The sequence below is a fragment of the Thalassophryne amazonica genome, chromosome 15 (assembly GCF_902500255.1).
Source record: "Thalassophryne amazonica chromosome 15, fThaAma1.1, whole genome shotgun sequence".
NCBI lineage: Eukaryota > Metazoa > Chordata > Actinopteri > Batrachoidiformes > Batrachoididae > Thalassophryne > Thalassophryne amazonica.
In genome coordinates, this window is record NC_047117.1 from 23,201,967 (window position 1) to 23,223,441 (window position 21,475).

The 21,475-nt window shown below is 40.0% G+C and overlaps 1 protein-coding gene across 1 annotated transcript; it reads left to right on the forward strand.

The window, feature by feature from the left end:
* The first annotated feature begins 323 nt into the window (after positions 1 to 323).
* elmod2 (ELMO/CED-12 domain containing 2) lies at positions 324 to 21,352 on the forward strand. The gene is made up of 9 exons (XM_034188562.1): positions 324 to 471; positions 8,439 to 8,587; positions 10,684 to 10,712; positions 13,676 to 13,773; positions 13,894 to 14,023; positions 14,132 to 14,265; positions 17,271 to 17,339; positions 20,158 to 20,291; positions 20,462 to 21,352. Exons 2-9 carry the CDS (start codon positions 8,443 to 8,445, stop codon positions 20,617 to 20,619), a joined length of 897 nt encoding a protein of 298 aa, XP_034044453.1. The 5' UTR covers positions 324 to 471; positions 8,439 to 8,442; the 3' UTR covers positions 20,620 to 21,352.
* Positions 21,353 to 21,475: the final 123 nt, after the last annotated feature.

A 21,475-nucleotide genomic window follows, 5' to 3' on the forward strand; every position in this document is an offset into this window, starting at 1 on the left:
GGTAATAACATAAAAAATGAAATAAAAGCTGTTCCCAGTCTTTTACAATTTGTGGCAGTCTTAATAAAGTTAATAATAATAATAATAATAATAGTAATAATGATGATGATGATGATAATATAATAATAATAATAATAATAATAGAAAAGCAAAACAGAAACATAATAGTGTCAGTAGATGGCGCTGCTGTAGCAACGAACGAAAAGCGAGTGTGAATTGTATTCAAAGACGTCATCTTAAATAACTTAATACAGAACACAAAATTCCTTTGTGGTATACCCCTTTGGTAGAAATTTAATATTTAAATTTCATACACGTGTTTGAAAGCATCAAAGTTTGAGGTTTGGTGTGAGCCTGAACGCCTCACGGCAGACTGTTGATAGGAGAAACTCATTGTCAGACGGCTGGTTGCTACGAGCTAGCCAGCAGAAGATAACTTTGGTTTTCATACAATATCTCTACGAAGGAAGGGTAAGAATCTATACAGTGGCTGTAAGAATCACGTCTTATTCAAAAGTTATCTAAATAATGTAAGTGAACAGTGTTTAAACAAAATCGGTTTTCGTGTGTTAGGACGCTAACGCTAGCTGCGTTTAGAAAAGACTGATAAACAGTCGTTGGACTGCTCGAGAAATTCCGTTTGAACAAAGGATGATTATTAGTAGTTAATATTGTTAACCTTCGTGTTTAGAAAATTTATGTGCCAGAACTATGACGTCAGCGTTAGTTAGCATATAGGGTTAGCTTCAAGCTTGCTACTGCTACATTGTTTTTGTCTCTTCGATTCAATCAGTGTTTCACAACAATTTGGTTGGTTGCTTGCTGACTAACTGATCTTGCGGATTCCGTTTAAAAAATACTGTGTTACTTCATTCACCAGCGTTTCTGACGGCAGCAGGAAAGTTGGTCGTAACTGTGGTAAGACTCGAGAGAGCGCATTCCTCCGCCACACCATCCAAACTAACTTTGTAGTGGTCACTTTATCACCTTCTGTGATACAAGTGTTACCAGGTTGTAAATAAGCTAAGTGCGCAACGCATCTGCGCATGCGTGGGTCAAACAGGGGCAAAAATTCCAGCTCCCAAACTCACACTGCTCCCATTGAATTTTGTATACAGTAGCATTAGCGGACTATAAAAGTTAAGGCTTTTAGAGGGATTGTTTCAAAGGCTTTAAGACTTAAGCGACGCATACAGTAATGACAGGTGCGCATTGTGCTGTTTTCAAATGCTCGAACGGAATTTATAGGCTTGAAAGTTGGCTGAAAACACACAATTGCAAAGCTCTGCCGAGTCCACACAAAGACAGAAAGAAGAAGAAATGTGGTCGTAAATCTCCGTTCATTCTACACAATTTCGCCACAGAAAAGAAAGATCCAGACGGACGTAAAAGACGGACTAAAATTGTAAGTTTCTTGCTCACATTTATTTTGTCAATATCCTGAAACCGTGCCGCCGTTTTTGTGCATTGGCTTATGACTGTAATGTCGCGCCATGAATGACGTGGCGCGTAATATTGTAAAATTGACATGTTCTATAAACAAACTGCATGCATGCATATATCATTGTATGTCTGTCAACTTATCAAAACAAACATGACACCAAAGAGGTTATATGTGAGACTCACCGTCATTGTTGTCATTATGAAGCCGGCGGAGTAGCGATTTCTCATCCCTGCTTATTAAATATTCTGCAATATCCACAGTTTCAGTCTCTGGACTTCGTCTAACCATCTGTCCGTTGCCTTCAAGGGGTCAGAAATTTATTTGTCTCCAACTATCAGCAAGGACTGGTCATTTTCGACAGCAGCGCACTCTTCCTCTTTTGTCGGCACTAACAGTAGTTTCTGTACAGATGCAGCACACGCAAGCACAACCAGCTCTTCTTTCCATTTCTGTCCATTGCCATACGTAGTCCTGGTTGTAACAGGCAATCCGCGGAGCTTACAAAAACACTTTAAATCGTCAACTTTCCACCGGTTGAAATGATCCAAATCACAGCACTCCTCACTGCTTTCTGCCGCCATAGCTTGTGGGTTGGTAGTCGAAGAATTTAGCCTACCCATAATGCACCGTGCGGCCTGAGATGCGCACTTTGCTTATACGCAGACAGTCAGCAATATAGTTTATATTATTATTTATTTGCACTCAAAATAATTAGATCACATTCCTGCTTCAACTGCGCCGCCCTGAGGACATTTTATGCACAACCCAATTACAAACACCAGTGTCAACCACGGCAAAACCGTGAGGTTGTGGCTACGGGTACGGACCCGTATCTACAGAGACCATTCTAAAGATATGGAGCAATAAAGCAATAGAGCAATAAAAGTCATTACATACCCGTAAACAAGTCAGCAGGTCTGAAGATCGTAAGAGTCCGACTGTAGAAAGTAAGTAAGTAAGAAAGTCTTACTTTGCTGTAAACAGGTCGAGATGTCCAGTTATTAGTGTTGTTCCAAGTATTGTTTTATCGCACCCATGATACGCATGCACAGGCGGTCAGGGTTAGGGGAATCTCTTGGCCATATTTCTCCTCGGTCCGTACCTTTAGCAGTCCCGCAGAAGATACGGATGTACATATCCTTAGCCACTTCGAAACCGCAAATGGACCAGTGCACCACATTACATCACAACACTTCAGAGGATTGATTGGGTGGCAGAAAGTTTACCTCGGCAGTGCATGTTTATGGAAGTGACCAAAACAATAAAAACAGATAAAAAAAAAAAAACAGAAATAAAGTAGTTAGTCCCTCCTTACAAACACTAATTCTGACATCAACAGACTAAAATTTAGACGGACTAACTAGGGAAAAAACAGAACACAACTACAAAGACAGCAGAAAACAGTGTATCACTGTAAAAGAAAAAACAAAGCAAATCAATATTTAAGTCGCACCTACTTTAATAAAACTCTTATGTAGTAAAACAGATGTACCTGTGCGTCGCATTCCCACACACACATACATCACAGGCATCTGTAATATAATAGCCAAGTGGGCTCTGTGTGCTTGTGTGTGTGTATATGGCTTCGATCACGTAAAATCCAAGGAGAGCTGACATTTACTGTTTGGCATGCTTATGTATTTTGGATCAAGGATGAACGCTGTGAAAACAAAGTTGATAGGACTATTTTTGTAGAAATTAGCGATTTTAGCCAACCAATAAACAATTCACCCTATTGAGGTTTCAAATCCCACAAAATCTCGCAAAACTTCCAAGAGGTCACTGCTCTGTGAGATGTCAGTATAACATTGAGAAATGCATTGAGGCGCTCTGATAAGGCTGCAATTTAACCGCTGCACACGGACAACAGCATTAACATTGCAACATAAAAATATATTATCTGGGTTTAGACATTGTTTGTTCTCTGTAAACATGCGAGAAGCTCAGGTTGTGTCTCTGTTATTTCCAATTGGAATTTCTGTGAGCTGCGATCGCTTCCTGTTCATATTGTTCTCGGGGAAAGTGAAGTTTGCTCTTTAACGCCCTGCTTATTGTCCTTTACAGCACTGTTTGTCCAGTTTGTTCCAGAGTAATATATATATAAAATGTCTGAAATTGGGTTTGCTTTTATTAAATTCCACACAGGTTAAATGCAGCAGACACAGATTATCTGGAATATTTGTTTCAGCAAGTTTTCAGGGTCTCACGCATGCTGTTGGGAAAGTGTAGGAACACGGACCCACAACAGGGGGCGCAAATGAACGGACAATGGAGGAAGTCAAATAACAACACTTTACTGTTGTGAATAAGCACAACAAACACAACAGATTACAACAATAGACAAAGAAGTCAATTCACAAAATGTGTCACGTGGGCAGGCTCGAAGATAAGAGACGTCTGTCCAAAGCAGAACCGGAACCACACGATTTCCTCCGCCACCGAACCCCGGGAATACTGGAGCCGCCAAGTCCCGAACTCCCAGGTGGCCACTGCCTCCGCGTGTCGGATCTGGTACTGCTGGCGAGGAACAAAAACAGTTAAATGTGGGTGCGTTTGCACCCAGCAACCCGTATGGCGGGAAAACCACCTCCACCTCTCGTCGGAAGAATGTCTGCTATTTAACGCACAAAAGTAACAAAGTGTTAATGTCAAAAAGACAACACAGTCGGCTGAGTACTGTACCTCCTAGGTAGAGCGATATCTCGGCAAAGAGGTGGAGATGTGGTCTTGCTGATATACCACTGCTGATCAGATGATTGGTGACAGCTGTTGTAGGCGAGAAGTGACAGCTGTCACCCCAGCTGCTCCTGTGAGGCGGCAGCGCCCTCTGGTGCCTGGAGCCCGCACTCCAGACAGGGCGCCCTCTGGTGGTGGTGGGCCAGCAGTACCTCCTCTTCAGCGGCCCACACAACACATGCAGTCTCTTATTAATGTGATGAAAAGCATAAAAAAATTACATTTTGTTAGTATAATGTTCATTTGCAATTGTCCTTGTGGTGTCTGTATGTTGTTTTGACTGCAGTGACTCCCTGGTGCTCAAGGGGATTATGGGATATCTCAATAGGGCGAATGGATGTTCTGCTGCAATGCACCATAGGAGTTTGGGGTTTTAAATGTTATTGTGGTTTGTGTTAATTTAACAGTGTTGTTATTGATTTATTGTGATTTTGTAGTTCAGTTGGTTTAGTCTCTTTAGTTATGTTGCCATTACCATGAGTGAGTTCAGTCTCATGTTGCTGAGACCATGAGTGAAACATGTATTTTGCTTGATCTCCACCCTGTTTGTGTCTCAAATTAGAAGGACCTGCATGCAGTAAAGACAAACAGCTATGCGTGAGTGTGTGTAACTTCAATCATGGAGCTGACATTTGCTGTTTGGTGTCCTTATGTATTTTGGGTCAAGGATGAACGCGACCAAAACAGCATGCTGATAGGACTAATAGTTTGGAGAAGCTACGAATATTAGCTAACGTTGTTAATTGCATTTTGGCCTTGCACAGCTTTCCAACAGGGGGCAGTAAATCATCTTTATATTAAAAGCGTGCGCGTAAGCGCACATAATTGTAGCCTAAATATGTTAAAAATACATGGATGACACAAGAAAGTGAAAACACTTATTTCCATTGTAGTCCGTTTAAAAATCAAATGACAAAAAAGAAGTAGTAATAATAATAATAATGATAATAATAATAGTGTGCATATGATAACAACCTAAACAGTTTATAAATACATTAAGACAGTAAATTAACATTAAAAATTACATAATTAACAGGAAGTAAAAGGGTTGAATTCCTCTTCTAAAAATTGTTGAGGTCTAAGGTTCTTAAAACATTCTGGACTGACACGCCAACTCATTTCTTAATTTATTACCACCTTTGAAAAATGTCAGCTATCTATTTTATAAACACTACCCAATCTAGACTCGTGGATCCCGATGGGCAACATGCTAGTAATTTTAATGATATATTCTCTAGCCAAAAGCATTTTGAGTTTGCAGTGTTATTTCACATACATTAAATCATTGCTTGCAATTGTTCTGGTCATTGGTCTGTGTCTGTGTAAAAAGTTGTTTTGTGCTGTAATGGGTGGTAGGGAGCATCATTTTCCCTCTTGGGCATATATTTCTGTCTTTACTCTGTCACTTTAAAAATGTTCCATTCCATAAAATAGTAACAGTTATTAGTTCTGAGGTGATTTGGTTAAAGTTTAGAGGGACCACATTGAGGTGATAATTCTCCGTAAATTTATGTTTGCTATTTTCCTGATTAATAGTGGAGTAGTGGCATTCATGATCCTCAGATAAAATAAAGACAGTGTAGCCTAGTCTGCCTGTTGAAACTTCTGGAAAAAAGTTTCAAGCAGTTTTACTTCCCAACAACTTTCAGTATCAGTTTCACTTTCAGTTTCATACATCATTCTGTTTGTTACAGAAATTAGCACAGACTACAGAATTTGAAGAGAAAACATCTCTCTCTGTCTTCTATTGTGTTAAGAGAATATATAAACAATAAACAAATTGTATTTTAACAATTCTTTGAAATCATAAATTTAGATTTTTTTTTTTTTTTTTTTTTTACAGTTTTTGAAGAATTTCAGAGCCTTGGTGGTTCCCTTAAATATAGCGTTTTCTGAAATTTGTTGAAAGTAATTGAGTGGTGTAACAAAATAAAGCTAGGGACAAGGTAATTTTCAAAACATTTTGAAAAGGGGGGAAATGACGCACCCTAATGGGTGGTGTGACAACTCTCTTTACCTTGGTTGATTTCTCCAAGCACTTCAAATTTTGTAGAATGATGTGCTTGTTTGGGAAGTCCAGGCACACCATTCTACAAAATTCGGGGGAAGCAGTTTTTTTCTTGAGGTTGATGGAGTGGTTGGTGGAGCACAGATATGTCAGTTTCATGCATGTGTGAAAATTGTGAACTGAAGCGCTGAACATTTACCACTCATTCTGAATATGTCCCATCCTGATTTTGCTCTCCAGACATGACTGTAAAGGAAAACTATTTTTACATAATAAGTCTGGCCTAAATGTGAACAATATAATAATAAGTCATTTCATTAGTTATCAGTCAGATTAATCCAGTTTGATTTAAAAGGCTGAAGTTAGATGTCGTGCTCATTTAGCTGTAGAGGAGGTTGATCTGGCTACCATCATAAAATAGCCTAACAAAAAGGCATGAATAAAAGCCAGTCATGGACTATATTCTAATTTTATACAACATGAAAACATTATAATGCATGTACATAATTGACTGGTATGTGTTATGACACACACACACACACACTGATCAGTGCACGTTCACAGTTAAAACTTGTTTGTTTCTTCACATATCAGAATTTATTCAGTGTCATAGTTATTTACCATATTCAAAATACATATAATATGAAAATATTTGAAAAATTACACACATAGCAGCTAGGAAAATATGCTCAGAGCGACAGGTTTGTATGATTTTGGGAAGGAGATGAGATGAGATGAGATAGTCACACTGGGACTGGCTCAGCACAATTGATGTAACTCCAGAAGAACTTTGTGTAAACCCTGCCCTCAAATCTTGACATCTCAGGGTAATTCTGTCTGTGCTCGGCATGAAAATATGCTAAATTGGCATGTGGTGTGAAGCATGCGCAGTGAGACAAAAGGACATTTAATCTCTTCCAATCAGAGGTCATTCAAGTAAACTTTGTAGCAATTATGTTTCATTAATGAATTATTCAAGTGATTCAAAATTTTATGTAATGGTTTCTCTGTTGATCAACTAAGTGATTAATTGACTAATCATTTCAGCACTATCTACACTCAACAAAAATATAAACACAACACTTTTGGTTTTGCTCCCATTTTGTATGAGATGAACTCAAAGATCTAAAACTTTTTCCACATACACAATATCACCATTTCCCTCAAATATTGTTCACAAACCAGTCTAAATCTGTGACAGTGAGCACTTCTCCTTTGCTGAGATAATCCATCCCACCTCACAGGTGTGCCATATCAAAATGCTGATTAGACACCATGATTAGTGCACAGGTGTGCCTTAGACTGCCCACAATAAAAGGCCACTCTGAAAGGTGCAGTCTTATCACACAGCACAATGCCACAGATGTCGCAAGATTTGAGGGAGTGTGCAGTTGGCATGCTGACAGCAGGAATGTCAACCAGAGCTGTTGCTCGTGTATTGAATGTTCATTTCTCTAACATAAGCCGTCTCCAACCAGCCTCACAACCGCAGACCACATGTAACCACACCAGCCCAGGACCTCCACATCCAGCATGTTCACCTCCAAGATCGTCTGAGACCAGTCACTCGGACAGCTGCTGAAACAGTCGGTTTGCATAACCAAAGAATTTCTGCACAAACTGTCAGAAACCGTCTCAGGGAAGCTCATTTACATGCTCGGCGTCCTCATCGGGGTCTCGACCTGACTCCAGTTCGTCGTCGCAACTTCGCACAGCCATTGAAGAGGAGTGGACCAACATTCCACAGGCCACAATTGACAACCTGATCAACTCTATGCGAAGGAGATGTGTTGCACTGCATGAGGCAAATGGTGGTCACACCAGATACTGACTGGTATCCCCCCCCCAATAAAACAAAACTGCACCTTTCAGAGTGGCCTTTTATTGTGGGCAGTCTAAGGCACACCTGTGCACCAATCATGGTGTCTAATCAGCATCTTGATATGGCACACCTGTGAGGTGGGATGAATTATCTCAGCAAAGGAGAAGTGGTCACGATCACAGATTTAGACTGGTTTGTGAACAATATTTGAGGGAAATGGTGATATTGTGTATGTGGAAAAAGTTTTAGATCTTTGAGTTCATCTCATACAAAATGGGAGCAAAACCAAAAGTGTTGCGTTTATATTTTTGTTGTAAGACAGTTTATTGTGTGAATGTTGCAAATCCTTATTGGATAATTGGGGCTTTATACTTAAATTTATCATTACAGTTGTTACAGTAATGATTTTTTTCCCACTCATCTTCTAGGAGAATGCTGAGTTGCATCTGGCAATATATCTACACATCATTTCTTAGACACTGTCTGAAGTGGTTCTTGCGACATGCAACAGGGAAATGTGAGCTGCAGAGAATATGTTCAAGATACAATCCAGGGGCAACAAGGACAATGAAAACAGGTAAGTGAAATTTTGACTTCTTTAGGGATGTCCCAGGTTTTTTCTTAAAATTTTGTTCAGCCAAGTGTGAGTCTGTGTTTCTTTGGGTCTTGTTCACAGGTGGGGATGAGATTAGGGATGTACCAATCCACAGTTTTTCCCTTCCGATCCGATCCCGATACCTGAATTTAGATATCTGCTGATACCGATACTTTTCCGATCCGAAACCAGAGCTCTGTTTGCTTTAATATTATTATTATTTGTTGATTTTATATGAGGATTTTCTTAAAAAGGAGACCTGAAAGTTGAGCTACAATTTACTAAAAGGTGCATCTAAGATGAAAGCCTAGATTTGATGTTTTGGTGAAAGAATTAAGTACTTTTATTTTTATAGGCTTAAAGAGAAAAGACAGCATTCTCTCTCTCCCTCTCCCTCTCTCTCTGCCTCTCTCCCTCTCTGTCTGTCTCTCGCTCTCTCTCTGTCTGTCTCTTGCTCCCTCTCTCTCTGCCTCTCTCCCTCTCTGTCTGTCTCTCGCTCTCTCTCTGTCTGTCTCTCTCTGTCTCTTGCGCGCGCTCTCTCTTTCTCTCACTCGCTTTCTCCTTCCGTATCTCTCTCTTTTTCTTCCTCTCTCACTGTTTAAGTGCTGCGCAAACTTCAAACTTTTGGTAAACATGAAGCCTTTCAAGTGTAAAATAAATATCATCATTGACGCTCACAATTTTAATGAATTAAAGGTTTTTAATGGAGACTTTTTCCCTTTCAGCAGACAGAATCTCTATTCAGCTTCTCCTCTTTGGCTGCACGCTGAGCTGGTATTTTACAGCCTCGGGACAGTGAAGTGGCTAACTTTTTAACACACATTTTCAGCAACAATTCAGTTAATTTTTCAGAAAATCAAGTGCTTGGCGAACAGACAATTTGGAGCCGAAAGCCAGGCAGAAATTTGTCGCTAACCGCAGCTAGAACACTGCGGAAGAGAGCTCTCTGAAACAGCTCGGCATCAAAAAATCCCTCCTCCTCCCACTCGGCAGTAAACAAGCAGAGAGCAAACAACAGCAGTTGAGCGGATTCATAGTGGCTCTTCTCCAGTATTGGAAAATGTCGCAGGTTGGATCGGTATTTTCCGATACGTGAATTACGTCAGTATCGGAACCCAATAATGATCCGGGATTGGATCAGTCCCATCCCTAGATGAGATGGCACGTGAGCTTAACAGATGACTCAGTGTTACATCTGAGGTCCTGTGGATGCTGTACCGGACTGTTGTGAAAAAGGAACTGAGCCAAAAAGTGACAGTCTCAATTTACCTGTCTATCTACGCTCTCATCGTCATAAGCGTTGGGTAGTGACCCAGATAACAAGATTGCTGATACAACCGGCAGAAATGTGCTTCCTCTGTAGGGTATTGAGGCTTCCGCTCAGGGACAGAGAAACTTGAATATCCAGGAAGGAATCTGAGTAGAACCACAACTCTTTTGCATCAAAAGAATCCAGCTGAGGTGGTTCGGGCATCTGGTGAGGATACTCCCTTGTTGTTTCCCTAGGGAGGTCTTCCAGACATGTCCAACTCGGAGGATGTCCTAGGGAAGACCCAGGACATGCTGGAGGGATTATATTTCCAAGGCCAGCTGATGTGACAACATTTCAGCATCCCCCAGGAAGAGTTAGAGGACCTGGTCGAGGATAGGGAAGTGTGGGATGAGCTGCTTGTTCTGCTGCCAAAGCAACAGTGACCCGTGTGAGAAAATGAATAAATTAGTTATTTTTTTCAAGCCTATATTAACATGTCTGGGTAGCAGTTCAGTGTGGATGGTCCCTCTTCAGCTATGATAACTAGGAAACGGTGCTTAGAATATTTTTATTTGCCGCATATCATGTGTGAAGTCAGCCACCTCACAGGAGAATTTTTTAACTCCAAATCATCCATACCCATGCCAAATAAACTGGTTCTTTTTGAAGGAAAGTCTTTGTTTCTGTCTGTGCTAAGTAGAACATGCTTCTCTCAACCAGACAGGATGTAATTACACTTGAAATCCTCTAACATTTTGACTGATCTTTACTGCTTAAAAAAATAATCTGAATAATGTGTATTATTTTTACACTTGTTTTATTTTAGAGCACTCTCTGCAGTCATCAAAGAGTAAGGTAAGAAAAGGCCGTTCTTAGTACATGTTAGTTTTTATTTAAATTAAGTTTGCAGGACTTGTTTTAGCTGTGATAACCGAATGTGCTTCTTATAAAAAAAAAAATCTGGAATCTGCAGTTATAAAGCTTTATGAATGCCTCTAAATATTTCATTATTATTATTATTATTATTAATATTATTGATGTTGTTTGACTATTTGCACTGCAAGGTGTATTTGAAGATTATTTTAAGTTTCTTTAAAAAAGTATTCTGCACAATGACAAATTAAGTTCAGCTTTTTGATTTGGTAATTAACAGAAAATTAATCACGGACTGTTTGACTATCAAAATCAAACTTTTGGCATCTACAGTTTTCAGGACCATGAGCGTGGAACTGCGCATGTGCTCCTCTCAACAAAGACGAGATGTCAGCAAAATGTCTTGCTCCTAGTTACTTTAATTGGATGTGTCGTGGTGTGTCAGCTCAATTAAAATTATATATACTTCTCAAAAATATTAAAGGAACACTTTTTAATGGGAGTATTGCAGTCAGTTCAAGTTCTGGGATATTGATGTGGTAATTTAAGTAGCAGAGGGTTGTTTGGGGTTGTTAATCAGTTTCAGCTGCTTTGGTGTTGTGGGAGCCAAATTAGTGACCTATGTTTTAGTTCAAGTTGTTCAGTAGTTTATGCAAATTTAGATCAGTACTTTTACTGAATAAGTCAGTTATCAGTAATTTGTTAATAGGAAGTGAGATTCATGCTTACGGAACATTTATATTTTTTGGAAGACATAATATAGTTTTCTTTTGCCAGCTGTGATGTGAGTTTCTGCCACTTTTAGAGAAAGTGGGTTTTTGTGCTTGTATGTTTGTAGGTTTTACTTTTTGTTCAGTTAACGTACAAGCTACCCGGTTTTCTTACCATAGTGCTGTTGTAGATTTGGGAAACTTTGATTAGAGCACTTCTGTAAGAAAAATATTAGAAATGGTTGAATAAAATTACTTTACATTTTTTTTCCCCTCCTCATTTTTTCTGACTGAGTTTTCACTAGTTTTGCATTTGGCTAGGGTCAGTGTCACAACTGGTAGCATGGTGTGGTACTTGAACCCTGCAGAGGTTGCACAGGTAGTCTAACTCCTCCAGGGTGGCACATCAATACGTACCATTGCCAGAAGGTTTTCTGTGTCTTCCAGCACAGTCTCAAGAGCATGGAGGAGATTCCAGGAGACAGGCAGTTACTCTAGGATAGCTGGACAGGATTGTAGAAGGTCCTTAATCCATCAGCAGGATTGATATCTGCTCCTTTGTGCACAGAGGAACAGAAGGAACACTGCCAGAGTCGTACAGAATGACCTCCAGCAGGCCACTGGTGTGAAAGTCTCTGACCAAACAGTCAACGGTCTTCATAAGGGTGGCCTGAGACCCCGATGTCCTGTTGTGGGCCCTGTGCTCACTGGCTAGCACCCTGCAGCTCAATCGGCATTTGCCATGGAAGACCAGAATTGGCAGTTCCGCCCAGTGCTTTTCACAGATGAGAGCAGGTTCAACTTGAGCACAAGTGACAGACGTGAAAGGGTCTGGAGACGTCGTGGAAAATATTATGCTGCCAGCAACATCATTCAGCATGACCAGTTTGGTGATGGATCAGTTGGTCTGGGGAGGCATGTCCCTGGAAGGACACACACACATCATCTACAGGCTAAATTACAGCACCCTGACTGCTGTTAGGTATTGGGATGAAATCTTTGGACCCACTGTCAGAACCTATACTGGTGCAGTGGGTCCTGGGTTCCTTTTGGTGCATGACAATGCCTGTCTTCATGTGGTGAGATTATGCAGGCAGTTCCTGGAGGATGAAGGAAATTGGTGCCATTGACTGCCCCCGTGCTTGCCTGACCTAAATCCAGTAAGAACACCTCTGGGACATTATGTTTATCCGGCCATCAGATGCAGCCAGATTGCACCTCAGACTGTCCAGGAACTAAGCGAAGCTCTGGTCCAGATCTAGCAGAAGATCCCCAGGACACCACCCGTTGTCTCATTAGGGGCATGCTCCAATGTTGTCTGGCAAACATACAAGCATATGGGAACCATACAAACTACTGAGTACAAACTACATTTTGAGTTGCTGCAGTGACATTTTGGCAAAATGGACAAGCTTGCCGCATAATTTTTTTCATTTTGATTTTCAGGATGGTTTTTAATTCAGCCCTCTGTAGGTTGACAATTTTCATTTCCATCAACTGATGTGGCATTCATTCATTCCTAAACACATTACTCAGTCCGTATCAGGAAAGATATCCGCATGATTTCCCCCCCATTGGGATCTGATGTGTTTTCAAAGTGTTCCTTTAATTTTTTTTGAGCAGTGTATGTTTTCAGTAATATATATTTTTTCAAGACATGCTTAATTGGGCAAGTAAGCCAGACAATTTTCTTGACCAACAAGACTTTATTTGCTCTGGGAAATCAGCAGAGCCTTATTGTTGAGCCCTGGACAGACATACTAAGCAGTGAGTTCTGTGAACTCCTAGTTAATTTTAATTTATGTTTCACTGATGTTGGATTCAAGGATTAAAAATGGCTATTTGCATCTGTACAAAAGTACTTTTTGCCATAGAAAAAAATGAAGGAAGATGAATGGAAATAAAACATCAACATATGAATAGAGTACACAAATCCACACAGTTATGAGTGATCATGTCTAATTTGGTAGTACAGTTTTAAATATGTCAGAATTAGATGGAGCATAAAGAAAATGCCATTTATATGCTACGCTCTCTTTATTATCGACTTGTCAAGCTTGAGATGAATTGACTCTATAGGTAATCCTTTTCTAATCAGTGATTCATTCAGTGCAAAAACAAATGTGCCTGGTTATCTTTATTATGTGTGGTTTAAACTTTACAGCATATTCTGACAGCCATTGTGAACGTATTTATTTATTTACTACTTTTTTTACTCACTTGCCTGTTCTGTAGGTTTTGCGAGATGCTTTGGAAGCCAGCAGGGATAATTTGGAGCAAAGTGTAAATAAAATAATGCAGGAGAAGAAGATCAAACCCACAAAAGATCCCCTGTAAGATGCTGTTGTGCTCTTGTTATTGACATCTTCATGCTGTAAATCATACTGAAGTGGTAATTTTCAGTAACAGTAATTAATGGTTGATTGTAATCTTCCTTGTTGTGTTTTTTCTAGATTCAAGGGCAGTCTGCACATTTGTCTATTGCAGATAACAGGATATAACAGTCTATATATAATGGTGGAAGACTTGAGAAAGGAAGTCTTCAACTCAGAAAACTTGGAACATGAGTCCATGCTTTTGAAGGTTTGCTTGCAGTCCTACTTCTGGATCCTTATGTTCTCTTGAAGGAGTTGACATGTGTTTAGTCTCATGGTTACTGTTACTGTCAAAATGATTTCATTTTTTTCTCAGCTGTGGGAGCTGTTGATGCCTACAGTGAAACTGGAATCTAGGGTGACAAAACAGTGGGGAGACATCGGCTTCCAAGGAGATGACCCCAAGACTGACTTCAGAGGAATGGGAATGTTGGGCCTAATTAATCTTGTGTGAGTAGCCAAAGGCTAATGTTATGACATACAGCAAGTAAAAGAAGAAGAAAATACCTCTGGTAGTTGTCACAGAGGTTCTAGGATATCATCTTCATTCTGGGACAGCCTAGGCCACGGGTATTTACTGGTTCAGAATATTGTAAGCAAACCAAACATAGGGTGACTTTACAGAACTGCAACTTATTCAGTTCTTTCTTGTAATTGTTATTTGGAACCTTTTCTACCATGTCAACCAAAGAAAAATTAGTTTCAGTCCATGAAATAAATTTCAAATTTAGCACCAGAAAACTTAAACAATGTGGTGTGTTGATGCTATGTGGTGCATGTTAATATAGTTATTAGTTTAATGTAGACATTCTTTTTCTGTGAGAAAATAGAACAGTCCAAAAGTGGCATGACTTGCCTTCAAATATATCTTTTAAGGTAAGCAAGGAAATTGTACATTTTTGTTACTTTAAGATGGAGGGGGGAAGAAAGATGAAATATATAATTTCAGAAATGCAGTTGGCTCAGAACAACGCACACGCTGAAGTTAAAAAAAAAATGTGAGGTGCGCCACCGCTGACTGTGACATTCACAACTTTATACAGGCATTTATTGACAAAAAGTTAAGAAGTGCTGCCGCTCCAGTCTCACCATCAAGAAAAAGAAAACACTGATAATAACAGCAAGCAACATATTCAAGTGCGCACATGCCCAAATGTGCCCGCACGGGTTTTCGCTCAGAACATTTACACAAATAAACTATTTGCACAGCAAGCAGCCACCATCACGCACTGAGCCAGCCTCAAGCCTGATGCGCATTTGCGCATCACATATGATGTGAACATTTATGGAATGGAAATGTTTCCTATGAACACAAATAAACTGATCATGTGATGGTGCCTTTATAGCAATATGTGTGCAGTCAATAACTCCGATTACATTAGGGAAATCAGCTCTCACTGCAAATTGTGTTCTAAGGTTGGAGGGTGATGTACCTGGATGCCATTCAGATGATTGTGTTCCACACAGCTGGCATGGCTCAGCTCAAGGTTGACTGGCACACTCCTGACCGATCCACCAGCTCCCGCTGTTGCCAGGAAGCCCAGCGTGGTCAGCACCTGTTTGGCAGTCTTGTATAAAGTACCTCAAAGTGATACTTGAGTGAAAGTACAAGTATCTTACCATAAAATTACTTTGGTAAAAGTTAAAGTCTCCTTTAAAAATATTACTTGAGTAAAAGTCTTATCTGAAATTTACTGTACTTAAGTATCAAAAGTAAATTTCTCATATAAAATGTACTTTAAGTAAAATTATTGAGTAAAAGTAAAATCCAAAACAATTGGAGAATGAAATTGCGACACGAGAAGAAATCCAGTGTGGTGTCTGGATAAACCAGGAGGGGGGCTTAGCCCATATAAAAGGCTGGACCCGCCTCTGGCGGAGCAGTGAGCAACAGGTGGATAGAAATAGCCGTAAATAAAGCTGCAGTTGTTTTTCCTGGAAGACCCACACACTTTTCTGTTCAACACAACAGCCAGGCTCTTGTCAAACAGAACAGTCATTTGTAGCTACACAGTTGTGCCAAATTTAAGGGAAAAAATGCAAGTGTCACCACCAACCACTGCAAAGCAACAAAATGGCACTCTGCACTCTTGAATCTAAAAACGTGGCGCTGCTTTTATGCACCGCATCTCTGTGGTAACTTCAAATAAATGAAACGAAACAGCTGCCCACGCGAGCGGCCAGTTTTGTCGGTACATAAATGTGTGTTAATTCCAGTGAGAGCCGATCCGTGTATGTGTGTGCGCGTCTGCGTGTACACGTTTGGAGTCCAAAGCACAGATGGTCCCCTTTTCACCCTCCAGTCTCCTCTTCCTCAGTGGGGGTGCAGATTCAACTTATTTATTTATTTATTTGTTTTTTGTCTTTTAAACTTGTTTTATGTCAAACACGGCAGTGATGCTGCACGGGCGGACCCCTTGTGCTGCAGCTGTAGAGGACCGTCTCTTCGTGGTACAGTGCACCGCTGTTTTCACCTCTGCAAACAGGCATTGCCCAGTCAAATTTCTTCTACTTTTTATATTATAGTAATGAGTAACGAAGATGGTTCAGAGAAATGTATCGGAGTAAAAGTATACATTTTGTTGAGGAAATGTAGTGAAGTAAAAGTGAAAGTCGCCAGAAATTTAAGTACAGTAATGAAGTATTTCTACTTAGTTACATTACAACACTGCAGTGTGGGTACAGACAACCCCTGGCTCATCGCCGTATTGCGCTGTGGACCGGCTGCAGTTCTGCCATCGACTTATGGGCCAATTATCATCATTTGCAAGTAAATCCTTGTGTTCCCTGAATACACGCTCACGTCAGATTGCACCATTTGCAAGGTTCTCTAACAACACTAACACGGCCATTGTTAATGCCATTTTACACATCATTTCGCACATGCTTTTATATCCACCCATATAATTGCAAACACATGGGTGTGTTAACTGTTCAGTGTGCATGTCACTCTGATGACTTCATGTTTTCACACCATTAACAGTTCCCAGCATCACCTCTACGTGTTGGCGGTGGAACAATAGTTGTAGAAACAGTAGAAACGTGCGTACCCCAGCCATGATTTTTGCGTGACGCACTGCACATTTCCACGGTCATTTCACTTTTGATACAGCTGAACGTTGGCGTGGAGATGGACGTATGCCACGATTGTGTGCATATGCAGCCTTTGGACATGAGGCCCCAGGTGATTTGTTGTGCTGCTGCTCTACTCATTTACCATTCTACATCCTTATTATAAAATCCAAATCTAGTACATACTTTTGGTGTTAGATATGATGCGATTTCCCACCATACACATGTTACAGTTTGATGAGTCGTACGTTGACCTTTGGCCTTTTATGAGAGTTTCAAGTTACAGAAGCGACTGCATAACAGCTTCACTCAGTAGGTTTATAAACTTAACAGATTTTACAGTTCATGGTCTTTTTGTTTCATTTCTTCCTGTTTGGTTAAAGGTTTTTCAGTGAAAACTACACAGAAGAGGCTCGTCAGGTGTTGTCTCATGCAAACCATCCCCGACTAGGGTAAGAGACATTCAGACATACAACCCCTGGCAAAAATTATGGAATCACCGGCCTCGGAGGATGTTCATTCAGTTGTTTAATTTTGTAGAAAAAAGCAGATCACAGACATGACACAAAACTAAAGTCATTTCAAATGGCAACTTTCTGGCTTTAAGAAACACTATAAGAAATCAGGAAAAAAAATTGTGGCAGTCAGTAACAGTTGCTTTTTTAGACCAAGCAGAGGGAAAAAAATATGGACTCACTCAATTATGAAGAATAAATTTACCCTGTAAATTTTCATCCACAAAACTAACACCTGCATCAAATCAGATCTGCTCGTTAGTCTGCATCTAAAAAGGAGTGATCACACCTTGGAGAGCTGTTGCACCAAGTGGACTGACATGAATCATGGCTCCAACACGAGAGATGTCAATTGAAACAAAGGAGAGGATTATCAAACTCTTAAGAGGGTAAATCATCACGCAATGTTGCAAAAGATGTTGGTTGTTCACAGTCAGCTGTGTCTAAACTCTGGACCAAATACAAACAACATGGGAAGGTTGTTAAAGGCAAACATACTGGTAGACCAAGGAAGACATCAAAGCGTCAAGACAGAAAACTTAAAGCAATATGTCTCAAAAATTGAAAATGCACAACAAATGAACAAATGGGAGGAAACTGGAGTCAACGTCTGTGACCGAACTGTAAGAAACCGCCTAAAGGAAATGGGACTTACGTACAGAAAAGCTAAACGAAAGCCATCATTAACACCTAAACAGAAAAAAACAAGGTTACAATGGGCTAAGGAAAAGCAATCGTGGACTGTGGATGACTGGATGAGAGTCATATTCAGTGATGAATCTCGAATCTGCATTGGGCAAGGTGATGATGCTGGAACTTTTGTTTGGTGCCGTTCCAATGAGATTTGTAAAGATGACTGCCTGAAGAGAACATGTAAATTTCCGCAGTCATTGATGATATGGGGCTGCATGTCAGGTAAAGGCACTGGGGAGATGGCTGTCATTACATCATCAATAAATGCACAAGTTTACATTGATATTTTGGACACTTTTCTTATCCCATCAATTGAAAGGATGTTTGGGGATGATGAAATCATTTCTCAAGATGATAATGCATCTTGCCATAGAGCAAAAACTGTGAAAACATTCCTTGCAAAAAGACACATAGGGTCAATGTCATGGCCTGCAAATAGTCCGGATCTTAATCCAATTGAAAATCTTTGGTGGAAGTTGAAGAAAATGGTCCATGACAAGGCTCCAACCTGCAAAGCTGATCTGGCAACAGCAATCAGAGAAAGTTGGAGCCAGATTGATGAAGAGTACTGTTTGTCACTCATTAAGTCCATGCCTCAGAGACTGCAAGCTGTTTTAAAAGCCAGAGGTGGTGCAACAAAATACTAGTGATGTGTTGGAGCGTTCTTTTTTTTCATGATTCCATAATTTTTTCCTCAGAATTGAGTGAGTCGATATTTTTTTTCCCTCTGCTTGGTCTGTGATCTGCTTTTTTTTCTACAAAATTAAACAACTGAATGAACATCCTCCGAGGCCGGTGATTCCATAATTTTTGCCAGGGGTTGTATGTTGTGTGATTTTTTTTTTTTTTTTTTATTTAATTTTTTTTTGTGTGTGTGTGTGTGTATTATTATTTTTTCTTCATGAATGGTCATTATCACATTGTATGATGATGAAAGGAATGCAGGAAAGCTACTTGGTGCTCAAGTAGACAAAAGCTCTGAGAGCGCCATGGATCATGTCTTCTGAGGATGGTGGCTATTGTGGTGCTGAGGTTGTCAGCTTCTACACATCACTGCCCAGGTCCTAATGTGAAAAGTTTAATCAAACGGGCAGATTGAATGTCATTTTTCTAAGGCGTGGATGTCAATTTTGCGCTCCTGTTGAAGGAGGGTTCTCTGAGGGTCACAGCCAATAAAGGAGTGAGATCTCAAGAGATGGGTACACCTACTTTTATTCTGGTTGCTCTAGAAAAAAAGCCTTGAACTTGACCCCTGCTGTCCAACTGCTCATTACTTCCTTGAAAAAAGCTCATATTGCCCATGCCTGTTGGTAGGTTTGTTTTTGTGACACTAGGAGAGGTAGGGTGTCGGCCAAGAAATTAAAATTGATGTTTGCAAAGGGTTTGACTAGGTTGATTGGACTGCTTTGTGGAACATGTTTAGTTATTTTGGAATCCCCATTAACCTGCTGGACATCATGGTTGGACAACAAACAGGCACTGTGAGTGCTCTGCAGACTGGAGGTGGATTCTGATGATGCCATGTGGTAGTTGGAACTTCCTATGTCCCCCAATTGAATACAGATCAGGAATTACACACCATCCATGACTGAATCTGTCCTCTGCCATGCTGAAATGTTGATGGTCACACCAACTCTGGAACTTCAGTGTCAAAATTACCTCAGATTTCTCTACTTGAAATGACTATTTGAAGGTGTGTTGATGTGGAATTTACAAGTTGACAAGTTGTATTTACCATAATTCCGATAGTACATGAAGGCCAAATGAGATCTTACTAGTGAGTTCTGGAGACAGTCAGTGATTTGTCCTGGTGTCTACTGTGATGGAACCTTGCTTGGACTGGGTTTAGGGAAATGTTTTGAAATCCAACTGTGTCCCTTTGTTGGTGAGGTTTAGGGAAAGGTTTTGAAATCCAACTGTGTCCCTTTGTTGGTGAGGATTGGTTCATTGGATTTGACTTCGCAGGTGATGTTCTGCTCAGTGTTTGAATTATTACTCCAGTCAGCTGTGCTGTCATTTTTGATGAGCAGTCGACACTCATTGTGAGGTTTCCATATTTTAGGTATTCATATGCCATAGTTGGGATCAACTTGACAGAGATGGCCTACAGTCTCCTAAGGAGTGGTGCTTTGAAAACTTACTTCTACAACACAGTGATGGATACACCTGAGCTCCGGCACTTTCATCAGCTGTACTGTGAGTAGTAATCACATGTTTATCCACACACACACACACACACACACAAACTCTTGCTTCTTGACTGTCACACTTTCTTTTTCACAGGCCAAATATAAAACTACTCTAAATAAATTTGGCTTTTTGCTTTGAAAGAACAGTCCTTTAAACGTATGTCTCTCTATCAACAGGTTACCTTGCTTATGAGTTTGATAAATTCTGGTTGACAGAAGAGCCAGAAAGCATCATGGCGTTCAATCACTACAGGGAAAAATTCCACAGCAAGGTGAAGACACAGCTACTGGACCGTGACGTGTCCCTTACATTGACTGTGAGTGATAGAAATTAACGCTCAGGAATGTTCTCCTGACATCATCACCACCACTAACTTGCTCAGTTTAGAGGAAGCAGAAGGTTCTGAATATACAGTGCTTTTGAGATGCCAACAAAAAAATAACAATAGACTGAAGCTGATCAGGTCACTTGTATTCACTTAAATAAATTCTGTTGCAGTTGGGTTTGTGTTTCTTTAGTCGTGCTCACGTCGTTCCATTGTAGTGACCATTAAAGCGTTTATAATAGAGCACATATCTAAAACGCTATACCTCACAAATGACTGTTCTAGTGGTTAATACTCTGATAAAGACAAATTATAAGACATCTTTAGCGCTTCTTGTGAGTTTATGCACTTCATCTTTCAAAAACGGCTTGCTAAAAACACCTTTTTTTTTTTACTGTTTGTATTTACATATTGGATCTGGTCTCACCAGTGTCCTGCTCAGGAATTTGATATTTATGTCCCAAGAATGTAAATGAATCTTAATGGAAGGAATAATTTACATTACCTAACATTCCGCTATGGTGCAGTTATAATGTGTGACCATTATAATGTGTCTCAGTTGATGCCAGTGATTCTGTTAGTGTTCTGTAATATTGTTGAAGTGGAAGTCTGTGTTCTGTACATTTCTTTGTCTTAAAACTGATGACATGCTTGCTTTATCTGTTATTTTAAGATGTGTTCTGTTTTTGGGGAACATATGTAATAAATAACGTGTTCAAGCTCAATAAATATTTTGAAGCTTTGATAATGTATTTTATGTCAGAGAGAGAGCACAAGGACAATTTCGCTGAGATTTTGTAAATCTACATATGTTTAGAATTTATATAAACATGTTTTTAGCTTGTCCCATATGCTTACATTGTAT